This window comes from Salmo salar, chromosome 23, assembly GCF_965601325.2.
Source record: "Salmo salar chromosome 23, fSalSal1, whole genome shotgun sequence".
In the NCBI taxonomy this organism is placed as follows: Eukaryota; Metazoa; Chordata; class Actinopteri; order Salmoniformes; family Salmonidae; genus Salmo; species Salmo salar.
This window is the reverse complement of record NC_138313.1, coordinates 1,097,803-1,119,179: the sequence shown is the minus strand read 5'-3', so window position 1 is coordinate 1,119,179 and position 21,377 is coordinate 1,097,803. Positions and strand designations below refer to the sequence as shown.

Here is a 21,377-nt window from a genome sequence, read left to right as displayed (position 1 = left end):
AATTATTTTAAGAATTATAGATACAGAACTCCTCTATGCACTCTATGTCCGATTTTAAAATAGCTTTTCGGTGAAAGCACATTTTGCAATATTCTAAGTAGATAGCCCGGCATCACAGGGCTAGCTATTTAGACACCCAGCAAGTTTAGCACTCACCAAAGTCAGATTTACTATAAGAAAAATGTTATTACCTTTGGTGTTCTTTGTCAGAATGCACTCCCAGGACTTCTACTTCAATAACAAATGTTAGTTTGGTCCCAAATAATCCATAGTTATATCCAAACAGTGGCGTTTTGTTTGTGCGTTCAAGACACTATCCGAAAGGGTAAAGAAGGGTGACAAGCACGACGCATTTCGTGACAAAAAAATTCAAAATATTCCATTACCGTACTTCGAAGCTTGTCAACCGCTGTTTAAAATCAATTTTTATGCCATTTTTCTCGTAAAAAAGCGATAATTTTCCGACCGGGAATCTGCGTTTAGGTAAAAAGACGAAAGAAAATAAAGCATGGAGTCGACTCGTGCACGCGCCTAAGCCCATTGTCCTCTGATCGGCCACTTGCCAAAAGCGCAAATGTGTTTCAGCCTGGGGCTGCCTCGATATCATTCAGCTTTTTCCTGGGCTCTGAGAGCCTATGGGAGCCGTAGGAAGTGTCACGTTACAGCAAAGATCCTCAGTCTTCAATAAACAGAGACAAGAAGAACAAGATCTTGTCAGAGAGGGCACTTCCTGTAAGGAATCTTCTCAGATTTTTGCCTGCCAATTGAGTTCTGTTATACTCACAGACACCATTCAAACAGTTTTAGAAACTTTAGGGTGTTTTCTATCCAAAGCCAATAATTATATCCATATTCTAGTTACTGGGCAGGAGTAGTAACCAGATTAAATCGGGTACGTTTTTTTTTATCCGGCCGTGTCAATACTGCCCCCTATCCCCAACAGGTTAAAGGAGGAAGTGTTATTTAACTGTTTATATTAATAATTTAATTTAACTATCGACAATTATCGCAAAATTATTGACATATATTAGTGACATTTAAAAAAATATATACAGTTGCATCCAAATACCGTATATTGTCACCCTTGCACTTTTCTTAACCTCTATGGGCTAGGTGGGACGCTAGCGTCCCACCCGTGGTGCACTCCATCAACAGCAGGTGCATTTCAAGAGTGGCAAATTTGAATCCAAATAAACTATTTTACACCCTTTGAAAGATAAACATCTCCTTAATCTAACCACGTTTTACGATTTCAAAAAGGTTTTACGGCGAAAGCATAAATTTAGAGTATGTTAGGACAGTACATTTACAAGAGTTGTGTGTAATGTTTTGTCAATTCAAAGACAGGGTCACCAAAACCATAAAACCAGCTAAAATGATGCACTAACCTTTTACAATCTCCATCAGATGACACTCCTAGGACATTATGTTAGACAATGCATGCATTTTTAGTTCTATCAAGTTCATATTTATATCCAAAAACAGCGTTTTACTATGGCATTGATGTTGAGGAAATCGTTTCCCTCCAATAACCGGCAGTCAAGTCAGCGTCACAAATTAAATAATTAAAATTAGAAAACATTGGTAAAATATTATATTGTCATTTAAAGAATTATAGATTTACATCTCTTGAACGCAATCAACTTGCCAGATTTAAAAATAACCTTACTGGGAAATCACACTTTGCAATAATCTGAGCACTGCGCCCAGAAAAATACGCGTTGCGATACAGACTAGACGTCATGTTGGGGAGATCTAAAATCGAAAATACTATGTAAATAATCCATTACCTTTGATTCTCTTCATCAGATGTCACTTCCAGGTATCACAGGTCCATAACGAATGTAGTTTTGTTCAAAAAAGCTCATCATTTATGTCCAAAAATCTCCGTCTTGTTAGCACATGATCTAAGCCAGCCGGACTTCTCGTCATGAACGAGGGGAAAAAATATATTTACGTTCGTTCAAACATGTCAAACGTTGTATAGCATAAATCATTAGGGCCTTTGTTAACCAGAACATGAATAATATTCAAGGTGGACGAATGCATACTCTTTTATAACGTATTGGAACGAGGGTACCCAACATGAACTCGCGCGCCAGGTGTCTAATGGGCCATCATCGTTCCATGGCTCTTGTTCGGTCAGATCTCCCTCCAGAAGACTCAAAACACTTTGTAAAGGCTGGTGACATCTAGTGGAAGCAATAGGAAGTGCCAAAATATTCCTCAGCCCCTGTGTTTTTCAATGGGATAGGTTTAAAGGTAATACAACACATCAGTTATCCACTTCCTGTCAGAAAATGTCTCAGGGTTTTGCCTGCCAAATGAGTTCTGTTATACTCACAGACACCATTCAAACAGTTTTAGAAACTTTAGAGTGTTTTCTATCCATATATAATAAGTATATGCATATTCTAGTTACTGGGTAGGAATAGTAACCAGATTAAATCGGGTACATTTTTTTTATCCAGCCGTGCAAATACTGCCCCCTAGCCCTAACAGGTTAAAGAATTCCCTATTTCTTCAATAAATAAGTTGAAATTGAAAAATAAACTTTGGTCTCCACACCTTGTTATGGGATTTTCAACATTGCAGAACCAATTGTATTTTTGTAAACTTAGCCCCTAAGCTAACAAACTACCAAAGTGGTTGATATTATAACGCCATTATGTTGATAACGTACTTTGAAAAAACTAAGTTGATGCAAGCAATGTCCACAGGGTTTCTTCAGGCGCACAATCCAGAAGAACCTTCACCCGGCATACTCCTGTAAGTACGATGGCTGCTGCATCATCGACAAGATCACAAGGAACCAGTGCCAACTGTGTCGCTTCAGGAAGTGCATCGCAGTTGGCATGGCCATGGACCGTGAGTGTCACACTCCATGAGTGTGGAACCATAAGTGTCAACCATATATTTCACAATATATCACACCTACCTTCTCACTGGTTTACATTTCCATTACTTCTACATTTAGTACTGAAATACAGCAGGTTCACAAAACAACTCTGTGTCCTTAGTGGTGCTGGACGACTCTAAGCGGGTAGCCAAGCGTCGTCTGATTGAGGAGAACCGGGAGAAGAGGAAGAAGGACGAGTTCGTGAAGACTCTACAGATGCGTCCAGAGCCTGACAGCTCGGAGTGGGAGCTGATCCGCCATGTGACAGAGGCCCACCACCACACCAACGCGCAGGGCTCCCACTGGAAACAGAAACGCAAGTTCCTGGTGAGATGCTAGGCTAATGCTATGCTAATCTAAAGTTGGCTAGGCTATAGGCTAGGCTAAAATAAGATAGGCTAGGGCTAAGCGAGACTAAGTTAAACTAATCAACACCAGGTATATTTGTGGGTGTACTCGGTTTACTCAGTAAATTAAAAATCTCGAATTGGTGAATAATGATCCATTCACCAATTCGTGAATGGAGGTTTGACTCACTGGCTGAATTGCACAAGTCACATCTCCTTATTCATTGTTTTATGTCAGATTGTTGTTTTATGTAATCTGCAATGATTGGTTGAGGACTGCTTGTCACATAGGAATGCCACCTCCTGTGGGGAGACATTGCTCCATTGCATTCCTACTAACAGTAGGAATGCCATTCAGAAAAGCACTTACTGAATCTGCCCTGTTGCCTTGGCAACCAATTCTACGTAGCCCCCTCTAAGAGGAAAGTACTTCCCCCATACACATGTGTCTCCGTAGTGATGGTTGCCTTGGCGCTGAGGTCCAAACAGTTGTTGCCTGGCAACCATGCCAAGGAGACATAGCATGCAGAGGCTATGTTAAAATGGTTTTATTGTTGAAAGTAAAGTCGACGTGGATCTGCTCAGAATGGATTGATCCAGTGCATATCTGAGGTGTTGATAACAACAGCCTCGAAAACAAGCAGAAGTGAAGGAGCACTGGTACAATCTCACGCACTCACTCACTCAGAACATCACCTCACTCACCTCACTCACTCAGTACATCACCTCACTCACTCAGTACACCACTCACTCACTCACTCACTCACTCACTCACTCACTCACTCACTCACTCACTCACTCACTCACTCACTCACTCGGTACATCGTTTCACTCACTCACTCAGTACATCAACTCACACGCACACACACGCGTGCACACACAAAACAGGCTGCACTGTGAACCACACATGCGGAGATCATCCGTTCACCTACTCTGCGTCTCACAAAGACACGGCGGTTGGAACCAAAAATCTCAAATTTGGACTCATCAGACCAAAGGACAGATTTCCATTGGTCTAATGTCCATTGCTAGTGTTTCTTGGCCTCTTCTTCATATTGGTGTCCTTTAGTAGTGGTTTCTTTGCAGAAATTCAACCATGAAGGCCTGATTCAAGCAGTCTCCTCTGAACAGTTGATGTTGTGTCTATTACTTGAACTCTGTAAAGCATTTATTTGGGCTGCAATTTCTGAGGCTGGTAACTCTAACTTATCCTCTGCAGCAGAGGTAACTCTGGGTCTTCCTTTCCTGTGGCGGTCCTCATGAGAGCCAGTTTCATCATAGCGCTGGATGGTTTTATCAACAAAGTTCTTGAAATTTTCCGCATTTACTGACCTTCATGTCTTAAAGAAATGATGGACTGTCGTTTCTCTTTGCATATTTGAGTTGTCCTTGCTATAATATAGACTTGGTCTTTTACCAAATAGGGCTATTTCTGTAAACCACCCCTACCTTGTCACAACACAACTGATTGTCTCAAACGCATTAAGAAGGAAAGAAATTCCACAAATTAACTTTTAACAAGGAACACCTGTTAATTAGAATGCATTCCAGGTGACTACTTCATGAATCTGGTTGAGAGAATGCCAAGAGTGTTCAAAGCTGTCACCAAGGCAAGGGGTGGCTACTTTGAAGAATCTCAAATATAAAATATTTTTTAATTTGTTAAAAAAAATATTGGGTTACTACATGATTCCATATGTGTTGTTTTCATAGTTTTGATGTATTCACTATTATTCTACAATGTAGAAAATAGTAAAAATAAAGAAAAACCCTTGAATGAGTAGGTGTGTCCAAACTTTTGACTGCTTCTGTATATTTGAAAATAAAGGTAGTGGAATATTGGGATGTATTTGGAAATACACTTGGAAAGTACTCAAATACACACACATTTATTTTCAAGTACACATTTTTAAATACTCCATGCATTTGAACCCAGGTCTGTTAGGTCCTAGGGGTTTTTGAAATAATGTATTTGGAAACAACTATTTATAGTTTCAATTAGTAGGCCATTTATAGGAAATCATTTAAAAATAGTTTCAAATACTTCAAATAGAAGTAGTTTATTTCTGCCACATTATTTGGAAATACTCAAATGCAATGAAAATAAGTATATAAATACAAAATATTTAAATGAGCATAACTTTGAACCCAGGTCTGGTGACAACTGAAATTTCAAACCAGAAGGTTGATTGATGTGTTTGCCCAGTGGGACTATTCATTAGACGCCATCTTTGTGTCCCCAGCCTGAGGACATAGGTCAGTCCCCCGGGGCTCCCACCCCAGACGGAGACAAGGTAGATCTGGAGGCCTTCAGCGAGTTTACCAAGATCATCACCCCCGCCATCACACGTGTCGTAGACTTTGCCAAAAAACTTACCATGTTCTCAGAGGTGGGTTTAAAGTGCTTTGTGTAGTGTGTGCCTGTGTGTTTGTGTGTATCGGTCTCTGTCCTGTGTCCTCATTTGGCCCTGTGAGTCTCTAATGGGGCTCATCAACACACACTTGACTGTGATTACCTCCTCCTCTTTCTCCTCCTTCAGCAGAACTGTTTGTTATGGTGTGTGTGTCTGTCTGTTGTGGCAAAGAAGGGGGTCGAGTGATAAATGGCAGATATGTGAGGGCAGAACTAATAAACGGGCTCTGCCCGATCACTAAAATGGCCACCCCGATCAGAACTACAGATCACAAAATGGCCGACTGCCAAAACTACAATTCCCAGAAGCAAGGGGAACCCTCAGAAGGTGGAGCCGACCCACAGATAAAAGGTCAATAAAAACCAGGAAGAGAGAGAGAGGGCGGGAAGGATCTATGAACCATTGAGAAAGAGACAATCTACATTGGCTGGATTTACCGTGTACGAGCTGGACTGTTTTGGACTTACCTGTTGGCGTTTAGACCTGGACCTACCGAGAACCAGATTTGTGTACCGAACCCTGCTATCCTTGACCTTACCTGCGGCCTGGGTGGACCAGGACAGCGAAACAAACACACAGGTACTGTCATGTTCGAAAGAACTTTCATTCTGGGCTGACTTTGGTGACAGTTTCCCACTTAATTTGTGACAAACGCTCCTAACTTTGAAGAGGTTTGCCACACGTGGTGGAGAGTGTGGGCACTGGATTAACCATACCGCTGGTTAGGTAGGAAAAAAAAGGGTCTAGCGGACCAAATTGGGGCTCAGTTACCAGCTGCAAATACCCAAAGGTGGGCCAATCATTTTCTTCAAAAAATGACAGCGCAGGATGATGTGGAAGCATATCTTACCACCTTCGAAAGGACGGCAGAGAGGGAGAAGTGGCCGAAAGAAGAATGGGCAGGGCTTCTGGCACCATACCTGGCAGGGGACGCTCAAAAAGCATATTTCGACCTGGAGTTGAAGGATGCACAGGATTACGATAAACTCAAGGGAGAGATTCTGACTAGACTGGGAGTGACCGATACCGTGAGGGCACACCGCTTCCACCAGTGGTCCTACAGACCGGGACAACCCCCCCGAACACAGATGTTCGACTTGATTCACCTGGCACGGAAATGGTTGCGACCGGAGACCCGTTCGTAAGCCGAGGTCGTTGAGACCATCGTACTCAACCAGTTTCAGCGAGGTCTACCCCAAGAAGTGCGACGATGGGTTGGCCAGAACGAGGTACTTTCCGCCGACCATCTCGTGGGCCTGGTTGAACGGTATTGTACGGCAGGAACAGCTGAGCAGGCGCAGGAGGAAAGATTCCCATTCCCCAGGCCTGGGCGAACCAGCGGACAGGGTAAGACTGTCCCAACAGGGGGAGGGGGAGGAGAGCAGCGTGGGGCCATGAGGAAAGAATCAGAATCGGGCCGAGACACTAAGGGAAAAACCGGAAACCGGGACTGGGGGTCAAGGAGGTCTCCCCCCCGGAACCCTATTATCTGTTACAATTGTAATCGACCGGGACATATTGCAGCCTACTGCCCTATTAAAGAAGAGCCAATGCAATGTAACCTCGGTGAAAAAGAAGATGAGATATGGTATGCATGTCCCACTGTACTTGAAAGATCAAGAAACAAACATATGTGCAGGGTGAAGGTTGAAGGGAAGGAGGTTGAAGCACTACTGGATTCCGGCAGTATGCTAACCCTGGTCGTTGCAAACCTAGTGCCGACCCATAAACTGGATACAAGTCAGGATATCAGTGTTACGTGCATTCATGGGGATACCCGTCTGTACCCCACAGCATTAGTGAGCATACAAACAGAGGACGGTCTGCTGGATTATGAGGTCGGCGTGGTCCCAAAGATGCCATATGATGTAATATTGGGTAGATACTTTCCTAACTTTGCGAAGTTAGGTCAAAAGAACGGCATATTTGAGAAGCCAACAACCGTGACCAAGCAGGAAGAAGCATGGGGCCTTCAACCAAGGCCAAGAAAAGAGGTCTCCCAGGGGCCAACCTCACAGGTACTAGTAGGGGAGGATGAGGATGAAGTGGCAAACCTCGTTGATAATGAACAGCCCAGTACTAGTGGGGCTGGGGTCGATCTGAATCCAGAGGACGACTATCTAGAACCAGCAGACCTGGCAGGGTCCATGACTAATTTCGGGACGGCCCAACACCAGGATCCAACCCTGCAGCAAGCCAGAGCAGACGTGCAGGTCGTAGATGGTACTCCCATAAATGATAGGATGATGCCTAATAGCTTTCCCCACTTCATCATGAAAAATGGTTTGGTGTACAGAGTCTCAAAAATAGGGGTTGATGTGGTGGAACAGTTGTTGGTCCCCACCCGGTACAGGAAGACAGTACTGGATCTAGCTCATGGGCACATTCTGGGTGGACACCTTGGTATCGATAAAACCCGAGACCGGATTGTAAGGAGGTTTTACTGGCCAGGAATTCAGGCTGAAGTGGCTCTGCATTGTGGAGAGTGCCCGGAGTGCCAGGTAACAGCTCCCCGACCAGCGTTTAGAAGCCCGTTAGTGCCACTCCCCATAATCGAAACGCCATTTGAGAGGATAGCGATGGACATAGTGGGCCCACTACCCAAATCTGCCAGAGGGCACCAATACATTCTGGTCATTCTAGATTATGCCACTCGCTACCCAGAAGCCATTCCCCTTCGGACAATGGCTTCCAAAAATATCGCCAAGGAACTAGTGCTATTGTTCACCAGGGTTGGGGTCCCAAAGGAGATCCTTACTGACCAGATCCTTACTGACCCCTTTATGTCCCGCCTTATGGCGGACCTTTGTAAATTGTGGCAGGTGAAACAGTTGAGGACATCGGTTTACCATCCACAGACGGACGGGCTGGTTGAGAGATTCAACCGGACCCTGAAGTCAATGCTCAGGAAGGTAATCGACAAGGATGGGAAAAACTGGGATTGCATGTTGCCATATCTGATGTTTGCCATTAGAGAGGTTCCTCAAGCCTCGCTGGGGTTTTCTCCCTTCGAGCTGGTATATGGGAGGCACCCCCGGGGAATCTTAGACATCGCCCGGGAAACCTGGGAACACCAATCCACCCCGTATACTAGTGTCATAGAGCACGGCAATGCAAAACAGGATAGCCACAGTCATGCCCATCGTCAGAAAGCACATGAGACAAGCACAAGAGCACCAGCGGCACACTTATAACCGGCAGGCTACCCTGAGGGAATTTCAACCGGGAGATAAGGTGTTAGTGCTGATCCCCACGGTAGAGTGCAAACTACTAGCCACATGGAAAGGACCATATGAAGTACTGGAGAGAATAGGAGAAGTTAATTATCGGATCCGACAGCCAGGTCGACGGCCCCAGGAACAGATCTATCACATAAACCTGTTAAAAGCATGGAGAGAGAGAGAAACACTAATGGTCACGTACCCCACACACACTCAGGAGACAGCTGAAGTAAATATTTCACCTACTTTGTCCCCAGCACAAGTACAGGAAGTAAAGACCCTGATCCAGAAAAACAGATGTGTTTTCAGAAGTACCCGGCCGAACTGAGGTTACAGCTCATGATATCGTTTCCCTACCAGGGAGAAAAGTGAGCATGAGGCCATATCGGGTACCCGAGGCTCGACAGGCAGCGATTAGAGCAGAGACGGAGAAAATGTTGACAGCTGGAGTGATCGAAGAGTCACATAGTGAGTGGTCTAGCCCAATTGTGATGGTCTCCAAGCCCGATGGGTCTTTGCGGTTCTGTAACGACTTTCGGAAGGTAAATGAAATCTCCAAGTTTGATGCCTACCCCATGCCCAGAGTAGACAAACTACTGGAGAAAATTGGTAAAGCTCGGTACATTACGACCCTGGACCTGACAAAAGGGTACTGGCAAATTCCTCTGACCCCCAGGGCCAAAGAAAAGACAGCCTTTGCAACCCCTGACGGTTTGTTTCAATACACCGTCATGCCATTCGGCCTACACGGGGCCCCAGCCACCTTTCAACGGCTCATGGACAAGGTCCTAAAACCGCACCAAACATACGCCGCAGCTTATTTAGATGACGTGGGGATCTACAGCCCAGATTGGGAATCCCACTTACCCCGGGTACAGGCGGTGTTAGACGCCCTTAGAAAGGCAGGGCTCACGGCGAACCCTGCCAAGTGTTATGTGGGGTTAGAGGAAACGGAGTATCTGGGATACACAGTGGAAAGAGGATTAATCAAACCCCAACGTAAGAAGGTGGAGGCAATTAAAGAATGGCCGAAACCAGTAAATAAGAAGCAGGTTCGAGCCTTCCTAGGGCTGACCGGGTACTACCGGAAGTTCATCCCAAGTTATGCCACAGTGGCCGCCCCACTCACCGATATGGCTAGAGCCAGAGGGCCAAACATGGTCAAGTGGGATGAAAGGGCCACCAAAGCATTTAGGACATTACAGGAGGCCCTCTGCTGTAATCCAGTGCTGGTGGTACCAGACTTTGAGAGAGAGTTTGTGGTTCAAACGGATGCTTCAGAGGTCGGCTTGGGAGCAGTGCTGTCCCAAGAGGTAGAAGGGGTGGAACACCCCATCCTGTTTTTAAGCAGGAAGCTGGAACCACGGGAAACCAACTACTCCTAACTTTGAAGAGGTTTGCCACACTGTTCATTCCTACGTGTGTGCGTTATTACACTTGTTATATTGTATATTCACCACTGCCTCCTCTATATGACTCATACTGCTCTATAATGAGGACATAATGCTGCTGTTTCACACACACACACACACACGCACACACACACACACACGCACACAGTACTCACCGTCATCCACAGTCTCCGACAGACAGTCCCGAAAGGTTGTGATTCACCAGTTATGTAGTCTGTAGCTGGCCTATCATTATAAATAACTGTCTCACTAGCCAGCAAAGGAATAATGTCGCAAACTGTTGTGGTTATGTTAGCTGCTAGAATTACTGGATATTTAATAACATGATCTCTGTCAGTTTGTGCCCAGGCTGTGTATAATGTACATATGCCCTATAGTTAGCTTGTGAGACCTGCAGTCTGTGTGTGTGTGTGTGTGTGTGTTAACCTTAAGTGCTTTCTACTTCAGCTGACTATAGGTTTCCTCTCAGGCCCCTCACTGCCATGGGATGACCTGATTGTGTTTGTTGTGTACACTCTAACAGTCTCCCTCTCCTCCCTCCAGCTGCCTTGTGAGGACCAGATCATCCTATTGAAAGGCTGCTGTATGGAGATCATGTCGCTTCGTGCCGCTGTGCGCTACGACCCAGAGAGCGAGACGCTTACCCTGAGCGGCGAGATGGCGGTGAAGAGGGAGCAGCTGAAGAATGGCGGGCTGGGCGTGGTGTCGGACGCCATCTTTGATTTGGGCAAGAGTCTGGCGCAGTTTAACCTGGACGACTCGGAGGTGGCCCTGCTGCAGGCTGTGCTCCTCATGAGCTCAGGTGAGGAGCCAGGAGGCTGTGAAAGGTTATAACAACTCTATGAACATACATAATAGCTATGAAAACACATAAGTGCTTTGAACAGACATATCAGCTCTATGAACAAACGCAACTGCTCTATTAACAGATGGAAGGACAGAGGATCATAACCACTTTAAGAACAGACATAACCACTTTAAGAACAGACATAACCACTTTATGAACAAAGAACAGCTGTATGAACACACTGAAGGTCTCCCTATGTTTGTAACATTTTATGAACAAGCTTCAATATCTCTACCATTTCTTTATTATTATTATTATTATTATTATTGGTCTTTAATGGTATGTATTTTGCATTCCTCTCAGATCGCTCGGGCCTGACGTCGGTAGATAAGATAGAGAAGTGCCAGGAGACGTACCTGCTTGCCTTCGAGCACTACATCAACCACCGCAAGCACAACATTCCCCACTTCTGGCCCAAGCTGCTGATGAAGGTGACAGACCTGAGGATGATCGGGGCGTGCCACGCCAGCCGCTTCCTCCACATGAAGGTGGAGTGTCCCAACGAACTCTTCCCTCCGCTCTTCCTGGAGGTCTTCGAGGACCAGGAAGTATGAGATGACCCCTGACTTTTGACCTGGAAGAGATAGAAGAGAGAGGGGGGAATTATGAGGGGAAAAGAAAAGGAGTAAAAATTGGCCTCTTTCTTCATTTTGTGAAACACAATATCACCACCAGCAACACGGATAGTCACCAAGAAAAAAGTCACAGAGAAAAAGAAAAAGGCTTTCTTTTGCATAGCCATTTTGATGATTTGTTTCTGTCCCCTCCTGGCTGCACTTGGGGCTCTTGTGGCTGCTGGGCCCCACTTTGAGTTGGGGTTTGGGGCCCCCCTCTAAAGTGGGGTTCTCTGGCTGTGGGGCCCCCCCTCTCTGAGTTGATGGTCTATGGCCGCGCTGTGCGTCTCTAACAGAGAAGCTAACAGCCCTGAGCGGTGTGCTGCTCCTGTGTTGTTATACACCTGGTGCACATGTATGCAAACCCAAACCCCCAAGGTCTGGTTGGAGTACTGGTACTGGTGGAGCTCTGTGTTATTGGAAGGCAATCACTCTGAGAGGCAGATGGTTGACACATACATACACACTTACATCACAATCACACAATTTTACAAAATCAAACCTCACACATACAGCCACTGATGTACATCTACATTCACCTAACACACACACACACACACTACTATAGACAAACATATTCATACAGTACATGGACTGACATAGCTTTTCAGAGCTGCCCATCACTCGAGGAGGGCAGCTAGCTACTTTATTTTGTCCCACAATCAAGCTTCCATCAGGGGGCTCCACCCTCCAACCAGCTCCCCTCTTCACCGGCCTCCTCACCAGCCTCCACTGGGACAGTTACCAAGTGTACCCCCACACTTTTCTCTTTTGGACTCTTCCCTTCCACCCCTGATGTGCAGCCCAAACTCCTCCTAGCCAAGACGTGTACTCGTGAGCCTACCTCATTTACACAGAGTTACACATATACCTCCCTTTATGACAATGCAAACACACATACCTATTTATGAATACAAACAATATCACATTTGTTGTCCAATGGTGCAAATGTACCTGCATTTATATACGCAACCCTTTACCCTCACACATACAAGTACTGAATACCTATCTTACTACATGTATACAGTACACCGGTCTACCTGCATGCACATGTAACTCTGTACCTGCATAATACCCACTGGTTTACCTCCATATACTTCTCATCATATACATACCTCTCGTAACCCGTATGTATATATACATGCCTGTCTAGCTGACTACACATGTATACATATATACAGTAAACATAACTGTCTACCTGTGTATATGTGTACCTCTCCTATACATACCTCTCTCTGTGTGAAAACAATAGTTTGCTGTTCTTTTACCTCATATGACAGTTGATCCTCACCTAGGTTGCGTCATTCCATTACATCCACTAAACCTCCACTACATCTCCCGTTTGGGCTGGGCTGCACTGCACTTCCTGGTTGCAGACTGTGTGTGTCTCCTCTATGTTGCCCTGCCCATCACACAGGACTCCCACCCCCTCTGATGTGGGATTGGTTGAGGGACTGGGGGGGAGGGAACACTGACAGATTCTACCTCACCTCTCATGTCAGTGCAGCTGCCCCTCTGAGTGCAAAACAAATACACTTCCACAGTTGTCAATATGGACCTGTTTGGTCCCCTACTGCACCGTTCAGTATGGTTCTATGACCCCTGAAATGTGAGTGGCCGCAGATCTTTTACACTTTTCTTTTTGAAGTATTTTTATCACACAGGACCAAGTCTCATACTGGATTCCCCTATGTATGTTCAAGACAGGACAAACAACAAACCCACTGGTGGTATAAATATTCTCTGTCTGATGACAAACTCAAAGGAAACTTTCTTTTGGAGGAAAAGACAGACAGTACACCTTGGAAGCCAAATGAGCTCAATGGACGGGCCAGGCCAAAGCGTTGTTAATGTGGTAAGAAATCACGAAAAAGACTCCAATCTTTAACTCAGTTCAGCAGTATTCACCTGTGGATGGATACCCTGGTTCTCAATGTGGCAGGTCCAGAGACAAGACCGAGAGTCCTAGCCGATGCAACCTGCCACATAACGTACTTTATACAGCATCATTCACAGTAGCAACCCCCTTTCCCCTAAAGTGTGAAAAGTGGTTGCCCCAGAGAGCCACAAAGCCTTTGAGATGACTCTGACTGTCCTCCCTACACATCCAATCCTACACCCAGCCAGCTATGAGCTTTCGCTACATGTCACCCTCCCCTCTCCTTCAAAGCCATTGACAGGTATTTGTTTTGCACTAAAGTGATGTCTCCCCCTGTATTTTCCTATATATGCCCTCTGTTGCTATACCTCCCTTCTCCTGCAGTCTTATCCTAATCCCTAGCACAGTGCCTAACATTCTGTCACTACACACACACACTCTCAGTATTACCACAAGGGGATTTAAAGGAACCTAGAAAATAGGATGTCATTCAAACACATGCGCAGAGATGTGATATAGCTCACTTGAAAAAGAGATGCCGATCTCATTGTGACTTTAATGCTTAAATAAAGGATACATAGAAGATATGCAGCATAATGATAATCAACTCTATCACTGTGAACGAGCCAGGCTTTCACCAGACGGTTGGTTTGGATAAGGTGTAGAATAGGGTTGGCTTTAACTGTGAACGACATGGAAATGTTCCCCAGAGGGGTCGTGATTAACAACATCTAGAAGAAAGGGGAGCTTTTCCACACAGCCAGTGGTCCCCAGACTTCTGACAATCTCACACAGAATCAGACTCACCAGCACCGCAGGGCACACTGCCTTCAGACACCATCAATCACACCAGCACAGCTGATGGATCCTCAGGCTCTCGCTGGCCATCCTCGTGCCAGGACAGTGTGGATACAATCAACCGACAAATGTTATCTTAGGTATGTCCTTCCACGCTACCCCCACAGCTTCCATTCTCCACACTGTTTCTATTGCACCACCTTAACTAACCACACTACTAAACCAGGAATATCATCTACATTCTAGAACTTAACACATTTCTTCCCGGACACAAATTAACTTCTTTAAATGGAGAATCTCCATCGAACACACTTCTTAGTCCAGGACTAGGCTTAATTTGGGTCCAGGAAACTAGCCCCATCTCCACCCTCCCCTTTAAGACAATCTCATGCTTTGCCCTCACTCGCTTTAACCTCCGCATAACTCCTTCCTCCCCACAACATGGCTGTCTTGCTCCCCTCTGAACATCCAATCAAACCCCAAGCAAAAGTAGCACTTAGAGAGGAAAGGAAATCCCAGGTACATGAATGATATGTCGTCATGAGGAATGTAAAAAAAAATATATACTTTTTATTTTTTATTTCACCTTTATTTAACCAGGTAGACCAGTTGAGAACAAGTTCTCATTTATAACTACGACCTGGCCAAGATAGAGCAAAGCAGTGCGACACAAACAACACAGAGTTACACATGGGATAAACAAACTTACAGTCAATGACACAATAGAAACATCTATATACAGTGTGTGCAAATGTAGTAAGATTAGGGAGGTAATGCAATAAATAGGCCATAGTGGTGAAATAATTACAATTTTGCAATTAAACACTGGACAATGTGCAGAAGATGAATGTGCAAGTAGAGATACTGGGGTGTAAAGGAGCAAAAAAATGAATAACAACATGGGGATGAGGTAGTTGGGTGGGCTATTCACAGATGGCTGTGTACAGGTGCAATGATCGGTAAGCTGCTCTGACAGCTGATGCTTAAAGTTAGTGATGGAGATATAAGACTCAGGCTTCAGTGATTTTCGAAATGCCTTCCAGTCATTGGCAGCAGAGAACTGGAAGGAAAGGCGGCCAAATGAGGAGTTGTCTTTGGGGATGACCAGTGAAATATACCTGCTGGAGCGCGTGCTACTGGTGGGTGCTGCTATGGTGACCAGTAAGCTGTGATAAGGCGGGACTTTACCTAGCAAAGACTTATAGATGACCTGGAGCCAGTGGGTTTGGTGACGAATATGAAGCGAGGGCCAGCCAACGAGAGCATACAGGTTGCAGTGGTGGGTAGTATATGGGGCTTTGGTGACAAAACGGATGGCACTGTAATAGACTGCATCCAATTTGCTGAGTAAATTGTTGGAGGCTATTTTGTAAATTACATCGCCGAAGTCAAGGATTGGTAGGATAGTCAGTTTTACAAGGGTATGTTTGGCAGCATGAGTGAAGGATGCTTTGTTGCGAAATAAGAAGCCGATTCTAGATTTAATTTTGGATTGGAGATGCTTAATGTGAGTGTGAAAGGAGAGTTTACAGTCTAACCAGACACCTAGGTATTTGTAGTTGTCCACATATTCTAAGTCAGAACCATCCAGAGTAGTGATGCTAGACGGGCGGGCGGGTGCGGGCAGCGATCGGTTGAACTAGAGAAATGAACTGGAGAAATGGAAAAGTACCAGACTGAAAATGTTGTGCACTAATAAGTGTCGTTCTGCATATTTGTGAACTGGATGGATGGATATTGGATGATGTCACACTTCCGTTTGTCTGACAGATTGATCTCAATAAAGCCCATAAACGGAGGGAAAGAAAAGACGACTTGGAACTTAGTTCATGACGTGGATAATTATGTTGAGTTTTTTTTTGTTATGATTATTGTTGTTTGTTGTTTAACATTTGATTTAATTGCTCAGTTAATGTCTGTGTTGTCAGAGCTTGTCTGATATGATGCTTTACTGTGTAAAACAAACAGCTGTAGACACTTTCTGAACATCTGTGCAGTGTAGGGGTGTGTCTCAAATGGCCCCCTATTTTTGACGCAGACTAGGTCTTCATGAAACTTCACTTTGATCTCAGCTGGTTTGTATTGTTCGCTCAAGGTGGAAGACTGACCTGGGTTCTGCTCTAACCAATCTTAACCTTGATCTATAGATGGGTTAAAGTAAAACTGACTTTAGATGACAGCTTGGTGGAAACGTCACTCCATGGATTTGCTGTCTGTCTGTCTTAATGTAAACAGGAATATTATATACGTTTTTTAAGAAAAAGTATTACTGTAAAAAAAGATACGAGCTATAAAAATTACAAAACAGAAACCAAAAAAGAGAGATTTAAACAACTATTCATACATCAGACAATGAAGTGGAAACAGAATGAAAAGGAGTTGTGGTTCGCGTGCATGGATAGCCAGCCGCTGTATCGTACGCTCACATTGTTTGTGGGAAGCTTCTTGACAAGAACTGTATATAAAATGACACCATCTTAAATTCAAGAGGTATTTGAGGCTTTTGACATTCGCTCTGAAGTGCAGTTTCTCACAACCACTTCCTGTAATAGGCTCAGGATAGACTCACAGGATTAGGAGATGTTTAGGTGAGGTTCCCTCCACATAGTGTGTTTTAGGATGTTCTGTCCTGGCTCAGTATTGAATGTAGCTCAACAAGATCTATGTCACAACTCTTGTTTATGTCCCTCATCACTGTCTAACCAAGCCTGGTCCCAGATTAGGCTGTCTTGTAAACTCCTATGGTCATTATCAAGGCAAGTTGGAAAGAGTGCACAAACCGGTCTGGAGGCAGGCTATGTCGGTACCCATAACGCTAGGCAAATCATACAGACATTGCTGCTCTGCAGAATGCGATAGTGGTTCTTGTGCCCAGACATTCACTGATTGATTATTTTTGTTCGATGTTTCATAGGTTATGACAAAAAAACATACATCGAGAGATGGTGGCATCCCAGAGCTCTTTTTATTTGTATTGTTAAAAAGTTAGACTTGCTTATGTCAAACGTTGTTAACGTCCAGTTTCTTACCTGGGTACGTTTCCCTTCCTCCACCTGCTCTTGAGGCAATTATTTTTATGAAATCAGCCATTGAACTATGTCCAAACAATCTTAAGCGGTGTGCTTTCTCTTCTTTCAACTTACCTTCATGAACACTGGTCTGAAAGGACCAGATAAGTGAAAGCAGTATGGTGGAAACTCATCCATTTCCTGTCAATTTTCAGTGGTAATCATTAGTCAAGTACAGTATATAGAATGGGAGATTGTGGGTTAACTGGGAGTGAACACAGTATAGGCAGAGGGAAAAGTCCAATAACTACTCCTGTGTTTCTCAATCCTGGTCTTTGGGTTGGCAAGGCAAGATTATTGCCCAAATATTGCTGACAAGCAAATTACCCTCTTGAGGTTTCAGTTGAACACTTATCTGCTCTTCCCACCAGTTGAATGGTGTAGAGCATGTCTGATTGGAGATGGATGGGATACTAAAGTTTCTATACTCAACTCAAGGACCGGGATTGGGGAAACACTTTTATACACCATATTGGTTCTGGTAAAAAAGAAAAACATCTGACAGTTCCAATGAGATGAACTGTGTAGAGGTGTTAACAAATTTGCTCAGGTCTGACTCATTGTTATGTAGAGTGGTGAATGGAGGCTATAGAATTCTGTGTTTGTGGGAGGTGGTTGAAGATACAATTCCTAATGTGATGAGTAGGCCTAGAGTCGGTAACAGTAGTCACTGCAGTGCAGCCTAATAAGTTAATTTAATTCACAACTGTTTGGGCCTACGGAAAGAGGGGAGATGCAGATTGTACAATATGATGTCTATCTGGCCTGGTGAAGGAAATTATAGTATAAAAAAATTCAGAGGCACAGACTCTGTGAGTGAAGGGGGCTGGGATTCTGGGAATATATTTTTTCACTGTGGATGGCAGATGCGCCACTCAATATTGGGAGATTTGGTAGCCTAACTACAGACAGATTAGGGTATTTTCTTTTCAGCCGTAGCCATTTGACTTCAAAACTGTGTTTTTCCAGCAATTGTATTTTGAAATATAAGGCCAATTTTAGCTGCTGTTTACTGACAGCCGCAACTCCACAATCAGCTGTTTGAAATTAAGCCAGCTGCCCAAATTGCAGGCTGTGTGGGCCACGCTTGTGATTAAAACAACTCCCAGCTATTTTGTAAAGGAAGCTACGTTTAATAATTATTTAATTTTGGCAATTTACCAGTTGGTGCTGCACCTACTTCAGCACTCCTACTTCCCGCGGCTATGGTCATGTTCCTAATGAAGGCACAAAATGGGAGAAACTGTTTCGAATTCGAAGTAGCCTACTAGAATGACCTTTCGAATAAGAGTTCTCATTTTGGTTTTCCCTTAAAAAAAGGTATTGATAGTGAATGCGACCGTAGGTTGTCAGGTTATAGATTCAGCACCCCTCAGTTTGTTTAACTTAGCTTATTTTTAAGCTTTATTTCAAGAGTTTAGAAATGACAAGGTGATACAGAGGTGGAGAAGGGAGGAAGTTGGAAAGGACAACTCGGGGTTGAACCCAGGTCTCCGGCTTGTGTTGAGAGTGGGGAGTGTTACCACTACACCATATCTACCAAGATGGCCAATAAATCATAAAGTTTGGACAGATAATCTCTTCATATGGTATTATTGCTTGAGAAAAAGCATATATTATAACTATGCAAGTTGATGCACAGTAGTGGTTCTTCTCGTCTTTTTTTCCCCCATTTTGATGGCCGCTTGTTGACACTTTTTCTCTTATAAAACCGCAATTTTAGCTCAAGTGAAAGCACCGGATGCAAGCCTCAATGTGTGTCTCTCCCCCAGAAAAACACAACCTCATGCAGTCATCATCAGGGTTTCTCAGCCTAGGTCCTACAAGTATTAAAGTTATATAGATGTTACTGTTGTTAACCCATGTGGCTATGTTGTGCCAAGGTTCTTAATCAAATAATAACTTTCAGGGTTTTTGTCAAAATAAAATTTAAAAAAGTATATATAATTGAATTGTACAAACAGTGTACTACTACGACACAAACACACACGAGACAATTCCGGAAATGCACTGTGATTCCTGTCACCTGCTGCTCAAGCCAGTGTTCTGTTCACGTTGCGTATATTATATTGACGGATGGTGTTATGTTATGTCCGATATGTGTTGTTCTGTGTTGGGCTGACTGGTCCTAACAATCAACCAGCGCAATTGTAAAATGTGGTTTTGAGATTTGTGTTCATTGTTTTAAAAGAAAATATTTGTACTGTTGTTGTTGCTAGTCTAGTCGCAATATATGTATCTAATAAATACATACTCTCTTTATCTGTCTTGTTACAGGGTCTGTTTTCAACTTGAACCTGAATAAGTACAGTACTGTGAACTCCATATGAGGTTGCTTTAGATTGTTGTGGAGGAGATGATGTCATAAAGGCAGTCTTCCTCTCCACCAATCCCAGCCTGTCAAACCTTGTTCACTGTGCAACAGACTGTCAGAGCTTCAAAACAGAGCTGCTCCCTCCGGGTCAGACAGGTTGCAAACGTCTCTGAGTTCACAGAGTAACACACACACAGGCTGACAGACTCACTCAGACATCCGTTACAGATTTCTCTGCTCAGGAGAGTGCTTGCAGCACCACAGAAAGGCACAAAAATAGCACACACACACACTTTCACTCCCACATACACACACATCAAATTGCATTACATTAAAAAAGGACACTAATTAGTGCTCAAACCCACATTTAGAAACTTTGCAGATATTGTATATGAGACTGTAGTTTAAATGAAACCAGAGCTTGTGAGTAATGTGAAGTGTCCATGTCATCAATACAATGTTTGAGCACGTGCCTGGGCACAGGTTAATTCAAGCATGAGTTTCTTCACTCTGTGAATCTAAATAGCCTGCCGTCCACACGTCATATAGTATATACAACAATACCGCCCAACCCCCTCTACACACACTCATGGAAAACAGTGTTACATAAGCAGTAGCGGTGCATGGGTAAAATCACTGGGGAAGCTGAGCAATATTACAACCTATGTGTTGTGATAATTGTGTTGTTTGCTCTATAACCTGTTAATCCATATGCCTTGCAACCGTGATATATACTGTAGGCCTAAAGGCCGAGACAATAAGAAGACACAGTGGCAGAATTAATTCAACTACACCTTTTGTTTTACCACAAAGCCAGATAGCAACCTTTGTCCTAACTTCCATTCATGTGCAACATTAGCCTTCTACATCTAGCTACATATTGAACTTTCATCCTCTCAGGCCAGGGGCACAACAATGTATGAATTAATGGTTGGATCAGAATTGCTGTTATAATCATTGTCCAGTATGGAGAATTAAGTAAAACCACAAGTCCAAATCCCTATCTCCATACATGGCTAATTTAGGATAGGGCCAATTTTAGCTAGCTAGCTAGCCACTGGAGGACAACACAACGAGATGCAACAATTCAAGTTTTTCTGTCAATTACGTATGCTCTCAATGGGATTTGATTGCACTGATGTAAAAATCCAAGCTGATTTCCCTTGACACTTTTTTTGTTGGTGCGCCATGACCATTCACCTTTGAACTTGCTCAGTTTAGCTGAACACTGATTGGCAAAAAATGTTATACTCTTTTTATCAAAGGAGGCTAAATGCTCGCTGGCTTCCCTTGCCTTCAATGCTACGGGCGGCAACAATGTCATACTCGTTTGGACCAGAGAGCATCAGATAGATGGCCTACCTGTAGAGAGACAGAGGGGAGCTGTTTTGCTCGTATTCAGTGTCTCAGAGTAAGAGAGCTGATCTAGGATCAGTTCCCACTTTCAAGTAACAATTTGTATTATTCTTATCCAAAAGGGTAAACTGATCCTAGATCAGCACTCCTACTCTGAGACGCTTTGTGAATACAGGTCCAGTTACCCTATTCCTACCCCATTCCTAAC

General features: G+C 43.9%; 1 protein-coding gene across 6 annotated transcripts in view; it reads left to right on the top strand.

Moving 5' to 3' along the window:
• LOC106583871 (thyroid hormone receptor alpha) overlaps nt 1-19,761 on the top strand; it is a 107,071-nt gene extending 87,310 nt beyond the window's left edge. For 5 of the 6 annotated variants that reach the window (XM_082967861.1, XM_014168488.3, XM_082967860.1 and 2 more), the window contains 5 exons: nt 2,721-2,868; nt 3,021-3,226; nt 5,490-5,636; nt 10,837-11,095; nt 11,444-19,761. In XM_082967861.1, the coding sequence (XP_082823987.1) occupies nt 2,721-2,868; nt 3,021-3,226; nt 5,490-5,636; nt 10,837-11,095; nt 11,444-11,694 (1,011 nt within the window). In that variant the 3' untranslated portion in view covers nt 11,695-19,761. The remainder of the gene's footprint in view (nt 1-2,720; nt 2,869-3,020; nt 3,227-5,489; nt 5,637-10,836; nt 11,096-11,443) is intronic. The other variant, XM_082967864.1, reaches the window with a different exon arrangement.
• The last annotated feature ends 1,616 nt before the right edge of the window (nt 19,762-21,377 follow it).